The sequence below is a fragment of the Dunckerocampus dactyliophorus genome, chromosome 10 (genome assembly GCF_027744805.1).
Source record: "Dunckerocampus dactyliophorus isolate RoL2022-P2 chromosome 10, RoL_Ddac_1.1, whole genome shotgun sequence".
NCBI classification, from domain to species: Eukaryota; Metazoa; Chordata; class Actinopteri; order Syngnathiformes; family Syngnathidae; genus Dunckerocampus; species Dunckerocampus dactyliophorus.
In genome coordinates this window covers 9,528,555-9,548,053 of record NC_072828.1, presented here as the reverse complement: position 1 = coordinate 9,548,053, position 19,499 = coordinate 9,528,555, and the positions used below count along the sequence as shown (strand labels likewise).

The following is a 19,499-nucleotide window of genomic DNA, read 5'->3' as shown; positions in this document are numbered from 1 at the left end:
GCTACACGTGCCCGTCAGTTTTCTGTTGTGTTCACGTTTGAAAACAGAACCAAAGAACTTTGCTTTGCAACATCACTTTTTAATTGTGAATATATTTGTTTGCAGAGCATCAGCACATCTAGTTAGTACAGAAACAATAAAAAAAGAAAAGGAGAGTTGAGCTGTATCTCAATTGGCGTACTTTCGTTTAGCATTTAGAGTGCATAAGTGCAAAATACGGCCTAATGCACTCAACTCGCCCCAAATAGTGAATGTGCGGCAACTAACACCACCATCAATCATCGCCATCTTGGCTATGTAGCAAAAGGGTACTGTTGCCAACTTCTTAGTAGCTATTGGACTAATTTGGGCTAATATTGGGCTAATTTGCATATTATTTGCATGTGACGTAAGAGATGCTGTAGGAAAAAAGCGTAACCTCGTAGAAGAGACAAAACAGTGAGTAAAAACATCTTAATTATGTTTACAACTACAAATTAACTTGCTTCTTTCTTTGTTCATTTAAAATTGGCCATCACTTCATAAAAAAATAAAATTATTTTAATATTTTATCTCAGCCAGCGCCTCTCAAAGCCAAGACAGTGTAATAATTACATACGGACTCGCCTCCAGCCTCCACCTCTTATCTTGTAGTTAGGACAACTTGTTTAACTTCTCGCTCATTGTTCTCCCGTCTCACGTTGTGACACACTGACAGGTAAGTGGTCGAGTCCGAATGAGGTTTGAGTGTAATGGGTAGCGAAGATTAAGAAACATTTACGTTTCAGATGCCGCTCTTTAAAACAGGTCAAGATGCACCCGAGCGGCATCGCGCCTCCTGCATGCGTGATTCGTGGATGCGGGGAGCTCCACTATGCTCCCAGTGTGACTGGGGACTTGACAGTGCACTGATGGTTGTGACTGCTTTGGGGCGGGGCGGACGTCTCAGCAGCATCCCCTGCTGCTCAGTGAGAACAGAAACTGCAGATCAATACGTGCTTTCACTTTTAAGTTCCCGAACACCAGGAAATTCCCCGACGACGCCAGAAAAAGTAGCTAGATTTGTCGCTTTTGAGAAAATATGTCGCCAAGAGGGTTTGGAATGTAGCCAGATTTAGACAAAGTCGCCAAATTGGCAACATTGCATAAGGGGAGGGAATAACTTTTACGTGGTCGCCATTAGGGATGGGAAGCTCCATTCTTTAACTGACAGGAGTGCCTCACCTACGTGCGTCGGGATTCCCTCGAGGTCCAGTCAGAGTGCATGCACAGAAACTCACATTTAGGGGCGGTCCACACGGGAACATTTTCAAGTCGAAACGGCTAAGTATTTTATCAATTCAGCCTTTCATCCACACGGAAACGGCCTTCTGGGTGCCCTGAAACAGTATTATTATTATTTTTTTAAACGGCTTCTAGAGTGGGAAAATCATCGTTGCCATGTTGTTTTCCGTGTAGAAAAACAAACCACAACGTTACGAAAACGATGACGTCACCACACCTTCGTCGTCACGTGACCAGAAGTGAGCGTTGCTGACAAGCCAGCATAATATCTGAATATTTCATGGCTCACCACAGTCGACACTCTCCTGATACGTTGTTGTTTTATGCTCCAAAATGCTGAAATGTAATTCCACTTCGTCCTAAGTCGAAACAAACCGAGTTTATGCGCATTGGCTCTTTCTTCTTCTATAGTGTTGGTGTCACATGATTCTGTCTGTGTGTGTTTAGAGGTAGGTAGGTGTACTTTATGTGTTACATTGTTTTCACCCAGTAATCAGTTCATCGTCTGGATGCGACTATTTACTAGAGACTATTTACGTGACTTTTTTTCAGCGTTCCTGTGTGCACAAGGACTTAAACTCACACATTTTATCACGCTGTGACACGTCACCTGGTTTCCTTTTTTAATTTAGTAAGCGGTAACAGGTACGAGTAAGTGAATGAGTTAACGGCTTCCGGTCCAGATTCAGTGCAAAAACTTGAGAGATTTTAACTTTAAAAATGTAAATGAATTAAATTTAAAAAGTATACTGCTCAAAAAAATAAAGGGAACACTAAAATATCACATCCTAGATTTGAATTAATGAAATATTTTTATAAATATTTTGGTCTTTACATAGTTGAATGTGCTGACAACAAAATCACACAAAAAATTATCAACTGAAATCAAATGTATTAACCCATACAGGTCTGGATTCGGAGTCACACTCCAAATTGAAGTGGAAAAGACACCACCTGTTGTCTATTCCATTTGCTCAACAGCATGTGAAATTGGTTGTCAATCTGTGTTGCTTCCTAAGTGGACAGTTTGAATAACGGCGCAGCAGTTTTGACTGAGTGTGAATTGAGTGTTCCCTTTATTTTTTTAAGCAGTGTACATTTCATTTTAAAATGAGAGAAGAAGACAAGGCCGCTAAATACTGTGATTACAGTCATTTCCAGTGAATGCACAACAACAGAAATGGATTTGGGACAGCACTACACTGTCAAAATTGTGTCTTCAGGAACTAAGTATGCAGTGTACGTAGTATATACAACGAGTATACATAATGAAGTGTACTGACGGAAGTATTCCATTTCAGACACAGCCTTGGATTGCTCATTAAGAGACTTATTGGATATTAGCGCCACCGTGAGGACAACATTTTAAAGCTCCTCCCTCAGGGTTTTGCTGACCTTCTTGGTCGTGACATCAGCAAGGTCGCATCTGTTGACGGAAGATACGGTGCCATTAATGCTTAATGGTCACAGGAAGCTGGCTACGCACAAAAGTATTGGGACAGCTGCAGGAAAATAAAACTGAAGAAAACGTGGCGTCTCAAACGCATTCCACTCTTATTGGGAAGGCGTTCTACAAGCTTTTGGAGTGTCCATTTGTGAGATCGCTGAAGTCGGTGGTCACCATCGCTGTTCTCGTTCTTGAACAGCAAACTCATCAGAGAATGCCTTCGTGGATGTTGCTGTGTGCACTGGGAGCAGAACATTATAAAGAGCTGTGTCCCAATACTTGTGTTGCTGCTAGCATGCAGTAGCTAAGCAGCAAATATTTAGCTTTGGTGTTAGCATTGTGTTTGTATGTCAGCCGCAGTCAACACAACACAAACAACAACAGGAAGTGATGGCATTCATGTTCATGACATGCTTGCATTACTTTGTCACATGTTTTTTTTACAGGTAGCATGTGCTAATGCTAGTCAGCTGCTGAAAGCAAAGATGAGAAATAAAAAAGAAAACAGGACGTGATGTTTTGCAGTCTTGTGGAAATATTTTGTGGCGCCCCCTGCAGGTTCACATGATGATGCAGCACTTACGTGCCTCTTTCTCCTTCTTGGTCTTCACAGTGCCTCTTGCTGGCACCCCCGCCAATTCACACTTGTCCACTATCTCTGGAATAGTGGTGGACATTGGCGGGGCATCCATCGGTCCTCCTGACGGTGGGGTTTTCCGGTCCTCAATGAGGACAAGCTCCGCCTTGACTGTCCCCTGCAGGCCTAGGACCTCCTTAGTGTGGTCCTGGTCCTCCACATCCTGGTAGCCCATAAACACCATCGTAACTGGCTCCTCGGTGCCACCCTGCTCCTGGGGCGTGGCTTCCAGCCCAGTGATCTCTGCCACCGCTGCCGCCCCTTCCTCCTTCACCTTCACCTCCTCCTCCTCCTTTTCTCGGACCGCCACGCATGATGTTGTCAGTGCCTCATCGGCTTTGAGGATGAGCTCGTCCACCTCGGCAGCGCTGAGCAGGTGGACGCCATCCTCGCCGTTGACCTCATGAACCACTAGGAGGCGACAGAATCACTAATCCTGTGACCTCAACAATGCAACTAGTCCACACCCATTAGACGACCTTTCACCTTTCTGATCATCCTCGTAAACTTTGACCCCTCCATGAGAGCAGTCGACAGGAAGTTTGGTGTGCGAGGACAGGACCCGCGTCTCCCCCGTCGCCTTGTCCCGCTCTACTTTGATCTCCACCGAATACATTGCTGGGGAGGTCAGAGGTCACGCACAACAAAATGATGTCTTTGATAAGGTTAAAGGTCACAATGTAACTCACCTCGCTTCATCATGTCATCGCCTCCCGCCTGGTGAACTCTGACCTCTGCAAAAAGACAGGATGTCATGAGAAGCGCTCTAAAAATCTGATTACTGTGGTCTTCATGAGAAGATGAAAAGTACCTTGATTTGTTCCTGATCTCACCTGGAAGTGACAAAAAACCATGAACACACTGTGTGTGCGTGCGTATGTGTGTGTGTGTGTGTGTACTCACTGAACTCGTGCACGCTCCTGTGCTCTCAAGATTCATTAATTCTTTTTCCAACCTGCAACACTAACAATGTTATTGATAAACCCATAGAGAAATATAGATAGGTAGGAGGATAGAAAGATATACGATAGACAGATAGATATAGTTAGGAAAATGAAGGATTCCTAAAGATTGCTTGCTATTTTTCTATCGTTTTCAATAATGGACCTGCTGACGGTGTCCTCCAGGTTCTTGGCGTGTTCCTCATGCTGCTGCTTCTGTTCATCTCCAACAGGTGGTGCGCCGTCCAGCAGCCAGCGCTCTCGCAGCGCCTTTGACTGAACACAGAACAGGAAGCGCACGAGTGTGTTTCCTGTACATCGCTGAACGCAACAGTCTTGCACTTCAGGAGAGGAGACTTCCTGGTTGCGTCTCGCGTCACCGTGCAAGGTGTTAGCATTACTTACGTCACTTATCTTAATGTACCACACATCCAGTGTTGGATGTTTACATTCATTTAAAAAATATACTTTGTCTACGTACACATAAGTAGTACATAGTGTATTCATACATGTGTAAATGCACATTAAGAACTGTATGCATACAGTACATATGTCGTATGTGTACAGTAGTATGAAAAAGTGTTTGCCCCCTTCCTGATTTTTTTGGCATGTTTGTCACACTTAACTGTTTCAGCTCATCAAACAAATTTTAATATTAGTCAATAACAACACAACTGAACACAAAATACATTTTTAAAAAGAAACATTTTATTATTAAGGGAGAAATCCAAACCTACGTGACCCTGTGTGAAAACGTGACTGCCCCCTCTGTTAAAACATTAACTGAGATTAATTGAGATCTATCCGTCTGGAAAAGGTGATAAAGCCACTTGTAAAGCTTTGGGACTCCAGTGAACCACAGTGAGAGCCATTATCTACAATTGGCAAAAACACGGAACTGCTGTGAACCTTCCTAGGAGTGGCCGGCCAACCAAAATTACCCCAAGAGCGCAGCAACGTGACTCATGCAAGAGGCCACAAAAGACCCCACAACAACATCCAAAAGAACTGCAGTCCTCACTTGCCTCAGTTAAGGTCAGTGTTCATAACTCCACCGTTAGAAAGACGCTGGGCAAAAACGGCCTGCATGGCAGAGTTCCAAGACGAAAACCACTGCTGAACAAAAAACATTCAGGCTCATCTCAATTTTGCCATAAAACATCTTGATGATCGCTAAGACTTTTCAAATACTCTGTGGTCTGACGAGACAAAAATTAAACTTTTTGGAAGTTGTGTGTCCCATCACATCTGCTGTAAAAGTAACGCTGCATTTCAGAAAAAGAACATCAAATCAATAGTAAAATATGGTGGTGGTAGTGTGATGGTCTAGGGCTGTTTTGCTGCTTCAGGACCTGGAAGACTTGCTGTGAGAAATGGAACCATGAATTCTCCTGTCTACCAAAGAATTCTGAAGGCGAATGTCAGGCCATCTGTGCTGACCTCAAGCTGAAACCAACTTGGGTTCTACAGCAGGCAATGATCCAAAACACACCAGGAGGTCCACCTCTGAATAGCTGAAGAAAAACAAAATGAAGACTTTAGAGTGGCCTAGCCAAAGTCCTGACCTGAATTCTATTGAGATGCTGTGGCATGACCTTAAAAAGGCGGTTCATGCTGAAAAACCCTCCAATGTGGCTGAATTACAACAATTCTGCAAAGATGAGTGGGCCAAAATTCCTCCACAGCGCTGTAAGAGACTCATTGCAAGTTACCGCAAACGCTCGATTGCAGTTGTTGCTGCTAAGGGTGGCCCAACCAGTTATTAGGTTTAGGGGGCCATCACTGTTTCACACAGAACCATGTAGGTTTGGATTTTTTGCCTTAATTTTCAGACTGCATTTTGTGTTCAGTTGTGTAGTCATTGACTAATATTTACATTTGTTTGATGATCTGAAACATTTCAATGTGACAGACATGCAAAAAATCAGGAAGGGGGGGCATACACTTTTTCAGACCACTGTACATACATGCATAGTACATAGTGAATGCATACACGTGTAGTACGTACTGTATGCATACATTCACTGTGCGTAGTATATTCAGTGTTGTACATATGTATGCATACATTCATAGTGTATGCAGGGTACGTAGCATGTAATGTATGTAGACATGCATAGTCCGTATGTATGCATACGTACTTAGTATGCACGTGGTATATGTATACATACATAGTACGTAATGCATTCATACATGCGTAGTCATACATACATACAATACAGTATGTATGCATACACATGTATCCATAGTGTATGCATGCATACATATGTAGTACATATACGTAGTATGTACTGTATGTATACATTTATTTTTACTTTCGCCTTCAATTTCTTTGAGGCATTGATTGGCTGTCTCACCTTCACGTGATGCAGCGCTCTTCTGTCATCCTCCAGCTGACGCTTCTTCTCCTCCACCTCGCTCTGCCACTTCCCGTCAGCCTGAGACATCACAGCTGATGTGTGTGTGCAGTGTATGTGTGTCCTCTGGCAAACATTAACAAGAAGTAACGTTACAGTTCTTGCCACTAGACGTCGCCACAGTGACAACGCAACACACACAGGGGCGTGTCAGCTTTTGATTGACAGTTACCACCGACGTTACTGTGGTGTCTTTTTTGTCATCGTAAGATGTTTTATTAATGGAATAATACAAAATAATAAATATAATAAAAAAAATAATAAAAAGTTCAGTATTCCCCCCCCCCCCAGGTCTATTCTTTTCTTTGCACAAATGATCACAAATTTGAGGTACTTTACATTGTGACGACAACGTAATAAGCAAAGGTTCTAATTATTCTGTAATTAGCTTGACTAAAGAAGAAGAATCAAAAACAGCAACAAAAAAAAAAATCAATAAAGCTGCGCCCACTCTGCTTCCGGCGAGCACGCGCAACTCTGCAGAGAAATGCACGTGCCCGCGACACTGATTACTTTTGCAGCCAATTAGGCGCCTGACGTGACGCCACGCGGCAGCACATCGGTTGAGCATACAAAAAGACAGCAAAAAAAGCTCTACTTACTTCATGTGCACGTGTGACGCATCAGCCGTGACCGCGCGTGCACGGCGAGTGTACAGTCACACCGCAGACACGCCCACTCGATGACGCAGCCGCTTCAAAATAAAGGTCGTATCAGGAAGAAACACTGACTGCCACAGTAAAGTCAGGTGTCAGTGAAATGCAGCCAAGGTACTTGTGCGTTGACGAAGCCACGCAAAGTTTTGTACAAATACACACAAGACAGCCAGTGATTTAATTTTCATGTTTTTAATAGATAAAACTTCAAATTAGTGTTTCAAAAACCAGTAAAACAACCTGAAACAGCTGTTTGTGTGTATGCAAAAGTGATAAAAATACATTTAATTTTTACGTAGAGAGAAACAAGCTCGTTAAAAAGGCTAGTGTTGGTAGAAACCAAAAAGGACCAGAGACAAATCTGAATTGAAACTCCATCCACATTTTCTTTTGCAACAGGAAGCCAGCAGGGGACGTACAGTATTTTTTTTACCGACTGCTTTTATGTAAGGGTTTCATTATATCTTCAAGAACTTCAATATCAAAGTCATTAACATGCAGATGCAAACAAAGACTTGTGGAAAAAGTGTACAAATAAATAAATAAATTAAAAGAACAATTTTGAGTTTTTAGCCTGCCAACACTTTGCCTTTTTTGCCTTGTTACTCCTCCTCTCCTTGTGTCATTCTGACAGCTGTCAGCCAATCATGCAATGCAAAAGGTGATTACCATGAAAAAGAAAACTTACCATCGTGTTTATGCAACCTGCTAGCTTCATATTCAGAGCTTTATGCTAACATCGAACTTCATCCCTTTACACCAAGAGTCTGGCTTCATCCATCAGTAATTTTAGGGTGGAGTAATGTAGATCCCCGACTATTTGCGGCTGGGCATTGTCTCCCCCGCATATTTTCTCTGCTTTAAATTGCAAATAATACGTTTTTTTTTCCTGGAAGCTTAATGCTTGACAGTCTTTGCTTGCCATCAGCAGGAAGAAAGTGAAAGAAAGTGCTGTAGCTTTGAAATCCTGTAGAGGGCGCTGTCTCACGAGTCAATTCATTCAACATTTTCCAGCAAGAAGATGTTGGTGATGTTGTGTAACTGCTCGTTTTAAAGTACAATACTGCATACTGCATGTCTGTAATTGTTTCTTAATGTGTAAAACTGAATGTAAAGTGTGTTTAATAACTGTGAGAGGTGTGTTGGTTTACAGCAGGGGTCGGGAACCTTTTTGGCTAAGAGAGCCATGAAAGCCACACATTTTAAAAAGTGTATTTCCGTAAAACCCATATAATATTTTTTTAACATTGAATACAACTAAATGCGTGCATTTTTTAAAGTAAAACCAACAATTTTAGAGTAGAAGTCTCTGAATTTATTCTTTTTAATAACATTCTCTCTAGTGTCTGATAGTGAAGCTATAATAAATAAAATGCTTCTTACCATTAATGCGACTTCTGGTGCTGCACGGTTTTGCACTATACTCCGTATCTTTCTTTCTTTTCACCATCTTCTTTGTCAAAAGGTTTGGCTTTGCAGAATTAGCCAGCTGACTATTTGATTAAAGAAGGGAAGTTTACTTCTTGACACCTCAATGAACCGGTAGGCTACTACCATTATCCAGTAACAATCGAGTTTTGGTGTCTGACCCAAAAAATATCGCAAGGACAGCTGGGATTGGCTCCGGCCACCCACATTGCGGTAGAAATGGATGGATGGATTAAAATGGGCAAGAAAGTTATTTTCAACACCGTTATTTCTGCAATGTTTTACAGAAAATTTTAATAAATGTTAGCGTGAAGAAATGTCTGAGAGCCAGATGCAGTCATCAAAAGCACCACATGTGGCTCCTGAGCCATAGGTTCCATACCCCTGGTTTACAGTACCAAAAATGTTTAGGGCTTTTTCCATATCTGCAGCTTTCCACCATTTGTGGGGATCTACTGTGTAGTTAAGTTGATATAAAAAGCTCAGGTTTCACATCCACATGCTACAACAACACTCCCAACACTTTCATTTACACAATCGCTCACATAGCCTTATCACTATCAACCTGAACCTCCACTGGTTCCTCATCCGCTTTAACTCTGCCTACTTGCAACTGAAGAACCTGCTTCGTGAGAACTGACTTGAGGATTTTGTGGACTGATAAGTCCTGGTCCAGCAGACAGAAAGCTGTGCTACAATAGACCAGCCAATCAAAGGGACGGGTGAGTTCTGACAAGGCAACCGTTTACTATTCCCAGTCAGCTCGTAACCACGGCAAAAACCTCTGGGTCGGGTGGATGGGGCCAGACTCAGAACTCCACCTTGCAGGCAGGGAAGGTCTCCTCCTGCATGGCCACGGTGCTGTTGCTCCCCAAGACGGTGATTGACAGCTGCTTCTGCTGCTCATGGGTTTCTTGGTACCACTCGTGCATGGCCACTGAATCAAACGTCGGGATCAGAGTCACCTGAGGAGACACAGCAAATCAGAAGGGTTCTCAGATCAACCCACCCCTCCGGAGCGTCCGCTAACCTGTAAGTCCGGCCAGCTGCTCTTGCCATCCAGCAGTGCATCCAGGATGCTTCTCATGGCCACCGCTTTCACGGGCTCATCGCCACTCACGACGTAATAGGAGGAGCGAAGCTGTCTGAAGAAGTCCGAGGTGACTGTGGAGGAGGCTGATCCGGATGGCAGGTAGGCCAGGTCCACATGGACAGCAGATGCCTCTGATGTTTTGGATGCTGATGAAAGCAAGGACTTTGATGAATTCAGTGTTTCGCTATGAATCTTTTTAGAGCTGATTGAGACAAACCACTCACAACTAAGACCAGATGATGGTCTACAGCACAAAATATGAATGTATGAATCGTATCATTTGTTTTGATAAACAATAGTCGTCTGTTCTTTCACAGTTAACTGGTTCCAGAGCCGACAGCGATAAGTAAATTTCCGCGAAGTAGGATTCAATATTAATAATAAACAGAATATTTCTGTAGTTAGAGCATTGAAAAACTGTTTATGACTTTCTAAATACGGGTTTAAGCATTATTAGAGCCCTGTAGACATACAATGACAAACCAAGTCTCTTTTACTCTCCTATTTTATTTACACTCCTATTCTTTGTTTACATCACATTGCTATATGACTGCAGGGACATAACAGACGGCCGCCGTTACCATAGCAAAGTACCGAGCTAACTAGTTAGCCTCTCCAATTTAAGAAAGTGTTTTTAAATGGAGTGGGAAAGAAGGACAAAGGAGCTAAAAACTTACCACTTCCACATGGAAAGAGAGGACAACCTTTTTTTCACTCATAGTGAGAGAGCGATATTCGAACGCCGATATATCGAGAGACGACTGTATTGGAAAAGGATGGTTATATATTTTACACAAATGCCAAAATTGGGAATCCGCCGTTAAACTATAAATTCTGCTAAATGTGACATCAAATGCAAAGGCAATGCTTTGTTATCTACGGTTAAACGCTGAGATGAACATAACATTCCAACATACAATACATGGTATGGTAGCTTTAACGTTTTAAAACCTTAAACTTACACAAACGAGAGAAACTGACATTTCTGCTGCCAAAACAGTCACTTTGCAAAGTCCTTTTCGTTCTTGCTGAATTGGACACGCAACGCTTAATTCATGAGACAACTCCATGATGGAAATATGAACGAAGTACAATTTTACGTTAAATATTTTCATTACTTTAACAATTCACTCCCCCCGCCATATTTGCACATTTCTTTTCTCTGCTTTACATTGTAAACTTTTTTTTTTTTTTTTTTAATATGGTAACTCAAACAGAGCGTGGTTAGATGGCGCAAAAATAAATTAATTAAAATGTTCTGCAGTTAACAATGCAGCAGAGGGTACCATATCACAAGTCAATTCACTCAACATTTTCCAGCCGGAAGATGCTTTGACAGGACGTGATGTTATGCAACTGTACTTTTTGTACATGTAAAACTGGATTTTAAAAGTGTTTAATCAGTTTGAAAAGCATATTATAGTGTTTAGAGAATCAAAAATAGGCATTTTATCGGCATTTTTGAGGTTTTTCGCCATTCACGGGATTACGTACCAAGACGTTGTACTTACTGTACAAGTTTTCCCTTGTTTTCTTTACATAGATATTGTATAGTAGCTGATTGTCTTTGAATATATCGCTAATCGTATATTGTAATATTATCGCTGTGGTTGTCAAGGTATCGCGATAACGCAATATGGAGTTATTCTACTATTCCTACCCCTCCCTAGTCTACAGTACAGGTGATGTTTGTATGGCATACCTGACACTGAAGGTTTGGCAGTTCCACTTCGCGAGCCTCCCAGTGAAATTCGGCTTGATGGCCTTGCTTCAGTGACGGGGGTCGTTTTAAGTGGCACAGTGCTGCTGGCCTTTGACTTCACGTTGTGCCCTGACGGGCTTCCGGCAGTGGCCCTCTGCAACACTCCTGTGGATTTTTTGGTCCTGCTGGCAGACGTCTTTTGGTTCTTGCTTGATGTGTCAAAATCTGCCATGCATGTTTCCGGTTGGGGGGGTAACGGGGGCAGATCCCTGACCAGGGCGGGTGGCGGGTCCAGGGAGGAATGCTGAGCCGTCAGGTGGGAGAGGGGCATACCAGGATGTCCCGGAAACAGGAGGCTACCAGAATCATCATCATCGGAGTCTGCGCTGAGGGAAGGACAGTCTTCCGTTGCAGGCGGGACATCAGAGTCTGTGGCCATCAACAGGGACTCGCTGACTGATGTGGGCGGAGTTCCCTGGCTGCAGGCTTCAGTGCTCTGGCTGCTGCTCTGGTTCTCTGGAGCCTTGTGGTGCTGGAACTCACAAGGCGAAACCAAGCAAAGATCGACATCATGAAGAACGTCTGTGGTCAGCTCTGACATCCCGTGAATATGTTCCTCACATCCAATTCCCCAGCGACCATTCAGGGAATGCTCCACATTATGTTCTGAGCCAGTCACATGTCCATTGGAGCAGCATCTGTCTTTTGGCGGCCCTGGCTGTGATTCCGAGCTAAACATCAGGACTTGCTCTGAGGTGGGAGGAGAGTAGAATTCAGCCGGCATGGTGGTCAATGTGGGGGAGGAGTCTGGAATGTCTCCCACAATATGAGTGGACTTTTTGTCCTGAAAGAAAAGAGAATCTTCTGTGTTTGAGGTCCTGATAGGACCTTCTTGACTGAGGCCATCCAAGGCCAGACTGGCTGTTCTGTCCACTTCAGTCGCTTGTACTGCATTGTTACCTTGATTCTCTGGTCCACTTTTGGAGGATATGTCATCAGTTGGACTTAAGGAGGTGTCCATACGAGGGACTGTCTCTGGACTCGCTGGGTTCTTCCTGTCTGTGTCACCGTTCGGAAGTTCTGAGGTCTTTTCGGTAGGGTTCGTGTCGTCTTCAGCTGACAAGTTCTGCTCTGTACAAACAGCTTTATCTTTCGTCCCTTTGTTCAACGTGTCCGTCTTCGGACTCCTGAATGCAGATTTTCTCACTTCTGAACTTGAAGCTCCGCTCACTTTCTTTACATCTTTGATGGCTGATGCAGCTACTTTCTTGTCTTCCCTCTTAGTCTCTTTTTTGGCTTCCATTTTATTTTCTTTCTTCAGTTTTACACTTTCCTTCTTGACACTTTCTTTCTTTTTATCACCATTCTCTTTCTTTCTCTCATCTTTGGACAGGTCCTTCTTTGGAATGAGCTTCTCAGCTGGCTTCACTGGCTTAGATTTGGCCTCTTGGTCTCTCTCTTTGGTCGCAGTGTCAACTGCTGCCTTTGGCTTCATTCTCACCTCCAGTTTTTTGACAGGAAGTCGGCCATTTTTGTCTTTCTGCAAGGCACTGCTGGTCCGCAAGTCTCGGGACTTGAGGCTTTCTCGACTTTCGGCACGCTTTGGAAGTTTCTCCGCTTTGGACATTTCTAGGTCCTTTGAACTCACCACAGGAACACTGAGGAAATCCAGATGTTTTAGTCTTTCAAGTCCATCCAGAATTTTACGCTGTGGCGTGCATCCTGGGAAAAGGACCCGGACAATCTTCTCCTGATTGCTAGAGGGATGCCACACCAGCAAAGCACAGATGGAAGTGAGGCATGCAAGTGGAAGATCCGAGCCTTTCAAGTTGGAACTTTTGGGCAAAGTCTGCAACAACTCCTCCAATTCTTTACTGCCACTGATTGGATTCAGTGGATACAACTCCAGACGGCCTACTCCCATCTTGTGGAACAAGACAAGTGGCTCAATAGATGCTACACTGGACCGACACAGAGGTTGTGCTTTGATAGCAAGTCTTTGCAAGCACTCTAAGATCAGTGCCCCCTGGTCAACACTACGAAGCTCACTGGGATCTCCCTGTATGGCTTTCAATCTGTCCGGAACATTGAAGAAAACTATTCCAATCTCCGGGGAGATGAGTTTTTTCATCCAGTCTTCTTCAGGCTGACCTGCAGCTAAGTCCTGGTCCTGCTCGGCTACTTTCCTCAGTAGCAAGCTGTTCAGCCCAGGAAGATTGTCCACGCCGATGTGACTTAAGAGGACCGAGTCGATTCTGTCCAGATGTCGGACTAGTTTCCAGAAGCAGGAGCGGGAGTCGGAGCCTCCATTTACCAGGATATTGAAGCCATTCACAGCAAAGAATGCAGAGTCTCCCTTACCCCCGGGGAAGATGTAGCAACAGGGACGGGAGAGTTTCAAGAACCCCACAGTGCTTGGGGGCTCCAGGAGGTCAAAAGGGGACTCGGGTTCCAGACACTCTGAGAGGTACTCTGTGAACTCTTGCAGGCCTTCCATCTGTGGGAGGAGCAGGGGAGGGTTGATCTGGATGTTTATGACGTCAAGCAGGTTGTGCTTCTTCAACAGGTCGTCCCTCCAAAGGCCCAGGTCCGGGCAGCTGAGGGTAAGAGTTGCCTTTGCCCTGGAGCTCCACAAGTGGGCAACCTAGCCAAAAGAGGAGAAACAAACCATGGCTGTGTCTCAAATGGAATACTTCCAGCAGTAGATAATACAGTATGTACAGTTTGTACACTGTGTATGCATTTCCTTTTTTTAATAGTCTTGCCAATCCAATCCTGATTATAAGCATTTGTTACAAACATTAATTTGTGGAACTGAATATGGTTATGAAAAGACCTCTTTAAAGCATTGAAAATAATGCAACCAAAGTATTGCTGAATTTACTTTTTTGTTACACAGCATGTCCACCAATATTGTTTGGCTTTTTAACAAACCTCTATGAGTCAGGTCTCTAATCCAATAAAAGATAAAATTGGAAAAAAAATGGGCGTGCAAAATACTTTTAGGGTAGGACTAATCATTTGACATGGTTATAGATCAATAGCAATAGTAATTTATTGACGGTCCCTAGCGTAAACAACCAGCGGTTAGAGCAGCACTTCTTGTGCAAGCAGTGGCGAAGCCAGAAATTTAATAAGGTGAGATTACATTATTCACATAGTGGTGGCAATAAGTTAACTGAAATGTCTACATGGCCATTGGGGTGGCTGGAGAGTGACCAAGGGTGGCCACGGGCACCACGTAGCTCCGCCACTGCATGCGAGCTCCCCACACAATGACACAGCAGTCCGGGCAAAGCGAGGGGAAACTACCTCTGTAGCTACAAAGCCGAATATCCGACGTCCAACGTGAAACTAACTTCACCACGGTACAACGCGGACATGTCTGCATGGTGGTGTTGGGTTTTCTATTTCTTGCAGGTGGCGGGAGTCGAGTGGCAACCAGCTTTGAGGCGCATTACTGCACCTACCATGTTGCAGTGTGGCCCACATTTACGAACGATATGGTTTATATGGCAACGGATCGGCCCGATCTCGTGGCGAAAGCCGATATATATCTGATCTTCAAAATACAAGGGCTCAGCAGTATCGGGACATCCCTAGTGCTATCACTAACCCATTACATAGTCCATTATCCATTATATAGTCATTGTGCATTTTCCAAAAATGCAATATTTACCCGCTGCTTCTTCTTCGTTCCACCGCTACATGTTGCTCCTCAGCCGCTATTATTTCAAGTTTCGTCCTCTGCTTTCCACTACATAGCCAAGATAGCGGCTATTGAAGGTGGCAAGCGTCGAAGGTTGTGTTTCAATCAGCACACTTACATACTTACACTTCAATATGTTTACTATATACTAGGGATGCTCTGATCAATCGGCCACCAACCAGTATCGGCGGATTTCCGTAAAAAAAAACAGCGTAAATCGGCATATGCTGATAAATGCCTTTCAAAGCCGATTACAAAAAACAATCGGCGTGCAGCAGCAAACCGTACATGTCTGCTGCGTCACGCATGTTGCCAACACCCGTATTGAACCGACATGGGACGTTTTGTCCCATATAGCTGCGAGAGTCCAAACTAGTCTGTAAAACCTCAATGGCATCAGTGTGACAACTTGTCACATGCTTACCAAACCTATTGCCGTTCCAACTTTTCTTGCATCTTTGTTTACATGCTTTGCCTAGCCGTCACTGGCCGCCAGTTATCCGCCTAGCGTCTGGTGTTCGGGCTCCAAGTGTGACTTTTTAACCACAGTGACATTTTGTTTTTAAAACAAACAACCAATGCAGTTAGTTTGGATGTTTTTGTCCCACAAGGAAGCTACAAGTGGATATCACGTTCATTAGGTACGCACTAACTTTTTCAAGTGTCACTGAACAATTTTACCATCTTTTTGTCATTATACTAATTATGTCTTGTCCTCAAAACACTATTTGTCTCTCATTGTTTGTTCAACACAGTATGGTGGTGATACTATCACAGGGATCTCCTATCTCACCAGACGATTTTTAGTAGCTCACCAAAGGGTCAAAGAGTTTGCTTTATGACTTTATATAATGACAAATCACCACAAAATAGCATAAAGATGATGGCCACACAGTTTGAGTGGAGATCTGCTTGGTAAATAAAAGGTATTGTACAATTGAAATGTTGTCATAATTAAAAGCTCAAATAGTGTTGAAAGTGGAGACCCCTGTAACTGGACACTGAATTTAATTGTTTTTAAAAGTTAAGCAGGACAAATTTCTATTTAATAAAAATATTTATTTTGTATTCTTTTATTCTGTTAATTTTGTTATTTTGAACTATCCATCCATCCATCCATTTTTTATGCCGCTTATCCTCACTAGGTTCGTGGGGGTATGCTGGAGCCTATCCCAGCTGACTTTCGGCGAGAGGCAGGGTACTCCCTGGAATGGTTGCCAGCCAATTGCAGGGCACATATAGACAAACAACCATTCACACCTATGGACAATTAACCTAACATGCATATTTTTTAAACGTGGCAGGAAACTGGAGTACCCGGAGAAAACCCATGCACACACGGGGAGAGTGTGCAAACTCCACAGAAATGCCCAAACGGAGATTCAAAAACAGATCTTCCCAATCTCCTGACTGTGTGGCCAACATGCTAACCACTTGGCCACCGTGTGGCCAGTTATCTTGAACTAAAAATAAATAAATAAATTATTGAACAATTTGTTTCCCATGTATATGTATTACTCCAAAACATGCGCCAAATTAGTTCTGGTTTGTGACGAATAGTACAAAAATCTTTTCACACAAAGGGCAAAAAAAACCCCCAATCTGCCCAAAAGTTTATTTTTTTAATAATTACCTATTTGCCAGGAGGCCTTGGAACTGTCTAACAGCGGCAAGAGCCAATAGCGCTCATCATAAATACATTGAAACATGTACAGTTAATCCATGTGCTCGGTGACGGTATCGGCCGATCTCACTCATGGATGATCACTCTCAGAATCGGCAGCATAAAACCCTGATCGGAGCATCCTTACTATGTACACAGCGTACGTAGTTCCTGAGGATGTTCATTTTGACATTGCCGTGCTGTCCCAAAACCACTGTTTCATTGCACACTTACCGAAAATGACAACTGCAATATTTGTCCGTTTCCTCTTCTCTCCCCTTTAATCGTGAATTACTTCCACTGAAGTTAGTCTTTCCCCTTTTGCTATGTAGCAATGGCGATGACTGAGGGTCCATCACTGCACACTCACCATTTGGGCTATGTTGAGTGGAACATCTGGGTACTGACGGCGCCGTGCATTGTCCTGTACTTCTCAATGTGAACGTACTAATGCTAAGTGTAAGTGTGGTGGTGGTGTGCGAACTGAGACGCAGCTCATGTGATCTTCAGTGCCTTCCTTGTCGGTCATCCCTTTCTTATTCGACACACACTGTAGCGAGCATAAACAAGTGACATCATGACTCTACCAGTGGATGAGAAAAGAATGCGAGGCTGAGAATGCTCTGTAGGTAATGCGACGGATGCAGATGACGAAAGATGAGCGTGAAAAGGGGGCTAACCTCTTCGTCAGCACAGATCTGGATCAGGTTGTCCAGAGAGAAGCGGCCTTTCTGCAACACAACGTCCCCAACGTCCTCGACGCACTGACCAGCTAGCACCAACAGTTTGTGTCGAGAAGGCTCACAGAGCAGCCGCCGCACCTCCACGCAATAATGGGAAGCACAAAATTACGCCGATATGTCAAGCAGAACATGGAGTGTTTGTGTCCATGATTCCGCCTTACCTCTGAGCAGACCAGGTCGTGAGCCGGATTCAAAACAACCTGTGTGTCCAGAACGTCTCCGTGGTGCTGCAGTGTCCGCTGACCTGCCACGAAAAAAAAAAAAAAAAAAAAAAAAAAGGCTTAGCAGCGCCACCATGTGATGTGAAGATGAAAACATGGTCATGGCAGGTGAAGCGAACAAGAAAAGCCATTGATGGCCAAGTCAAGCTGTTGTCACGGAAATGAGGAACAAAAACACAAACACAAACACATCATTGTGACTTTGCCATTGCACATGTGACTCAAAGTCGTTCAGCTTCGATGAACTTAAACAAGTTTCTCACACAGGGCAAAGCCTCTCATCACTTTCACAGATAAGGGAGATATAACCGCTGTCTTCACATTGACACATCTTTGACACGATTCTTACCTGGGATGTCCTCTGACAAGAAAGCGGAGTGTCTGGACACAAAGAGCTTCAGCTGCTGGTCCAAAACATCAACGTTCATTGGCACAGACCAGCAGCGCAGGCCTGAAACACACAAACAACATCATCATCATCAAACAACTAACACTTCCTGTTAAGTGACCCCCAGCACGTGACAGCATTCCCATGATACACAAGCATCACAAACACTTGTCAAGTTTCTCAATTTTGGGTTTGATGACTGAGCTCATTTGGCTGCAAAAACGTTGGTGAGAAAAAAATTAACACGAACCTGCTCAAAGGAGTTGAAATTGCTCATATCGTAGATTGGCTTTCTGGATCGTTTCCATTGAAATTTTAAGAACACAACGTCACAGGGTTTCAGGCCATATTTGGTTACGTGACCGCAAACAGGAAGTCCCGCTTGTTTGCGTGACCTCGCCATTACATGTGAGCAGTGAATGTGCGCATAAACACTTCAATACCCACACGTACAAATATATCTATATGACTAGTTCATCTATTTTTCAAAATGTTGACCCGGAAGGGGAAACTAAAAGACGTCACTCACTATCACCATGTTTTCGGGGGCCAAACATTTCAGTAAAAATGCTGACATAACTACAATAATTTGACTAAAACTAACTATTGACAGTATAATTTAGTAAACCAAGAACAGAAATATGGGAAGCTAACTCATTAAGGGTTTTATTGTGAAAGGGTACGCCAACTTCCTACTTGCGGTTCGGCGCTGGTGTATCACCAGTGGCCGGTATCTTTGACAAAACTCACCCAATTCTATTTGCAGCAACATCCTCTCCAGCAAGCCAGCGGCCTGTAGTGCACCAACCACCACCAGCATTGAATAATCTGTCGCGGCCGAGCCGGAACCGCCGCCCCGTTCCGCCGCCATCATAGCATGGACGGTCCAGTGGGGACGTCAGCACATACACTCCCAGGCCCTGACCCACCCTTTGTTGTCAAGGCGGGAAGATGGCATCTAAAACACAACACGACCAATCAGCGACGAAAACGGAGCAACAGCGACAAAGGGTGGCCAATTAGAAGTGAGTGGTGAGTTCAAGGTTACAAGAAGATGACAAGTATCTGAAACACAACTTCTTTCTCCTTTTTGGCGAATATTCTGTTTAGGGAAGCGTTTCCTACTTGTCAAAAATAAAGTCACATGAAAAAAGCTTATTAATGCAACGGGGGGCGGGGTGGACAAACAATTTA

At 43.7% G+C, this 19,499-nt stretch overlaps 2 protein-coding genes across 3 annotated transcripts; both read right to left on the bottom strand.

Annotated features, from left to right (window-relative positions):
* Nucleotides 1-58: 58 nt before the first annotated feature.
* On the bottom strand, nt 59-7,390 carry palm1a (paralemmin 1a). Its single transcript, XM_054790385.1, has 8 exons — nt 7,305-7,390; nt 6,643-6,768; nt 4,455-4,564; nt 4,251-4,302; nt 4,159-4,180; nt 4,037-4,081; nt 3,834-3,965; nt 59-3,758 (listed from the first exon to the last, which is right to left on the bottom strand). The coding sequence occupies exons 2-8, from the start codon at nt 6,730-6,732 to the stop codon at nt 3,271-3,273; spliced, it is 939 nt and encodes a 312-aa protein (XP_054646360.1). The 5' UTR covers nt 6,733-6,768; nt 7,305-7,390; the 3' UTR covers nt 59-3,270.
* A 162-nt stretch (nt 7,391-7,552) lies between these two features.
* Nucleotides 7,553-19,214, bottom strand: map1sa (microtubule-associated protein 1Sa). Of its 2 annotated transcripts, none has more exons than XM_054790383.1 (7): nt 19,056-19,214; nt 18,267-18,368; nt 17,858-17,940; nt 17,634-17,774; nt 11,582-14,225; nt 9,817-10,025; nt 7,553-9,751 (listed from the first exon to the last, which is right to left on the bottom strand). In XM_054790383.1, the coding sequence occupies exons 1-7, from the start codon at nt 19,177-19,179 to the stop codon at nt 9,596-9,598; spliced, it is 3,459 nt and encodes a 1,152-aa protein (XP_054646358.1). In that variant the 5' UTR covers nt 19,180-19,214; the 3' UTR covers nt 7,553-9,595. The 2 variants fall into 2 exon arrangements, with proteins under 2 accessions (XP_054646358.1, XP_054646359.1); XM_054790384.1 differs by lacking the exon at nt 19,056-19,214 and adding an exon at nt 18,556-18,818.
* Between the last annotated feature and the right edge of the window lie 285 nt (nt 19,215-19,499).

Coding starts and splice junctions, on each gene's coding strand:
- map1sa (XM_054790383.1), bottom strand. CDS start 19,179: ATGATGGCGGCGGAACGGGGCGGCGGTTCCGGCTCGGCCGCGACAGAT. Junction 14,226..17,633: donor AGATCTGTGCTGACGAAGAG/GTTAGCCCCCTT, acceptor TCTTTTGGCTAG/GTTGCCCACTTGTGGAGCTC. Junction 10,026..11,581: donor TGCCAAACCTTCAGTGTCAG/GTATGCCATACA, acceptor TGCTTTCATCAG/CATCCAAAACATCAGAGGCA.
- palm1a (XM_054790385.1), bottom strand. CDS start 6,732: ATGTCTCAGGCTGACGGGAAGTGGCAGAGCGAGGTGGAGGAGAAGAAG. Junction 4,565..6,642: donor GAGCGCTGCATCACGTGAAG/GTGAGACAGCCA, acceptor TTCTGTGTTCAG/TCAAAGGCGCTGCGAGAGCG. Junction 4,181..4,250: donor CAGGAGCGTGCACGAGTTCA/GTGAGTACACAC, acceptor TGTCACTTCCAG/GTGAGATCAGGAACAAATCA.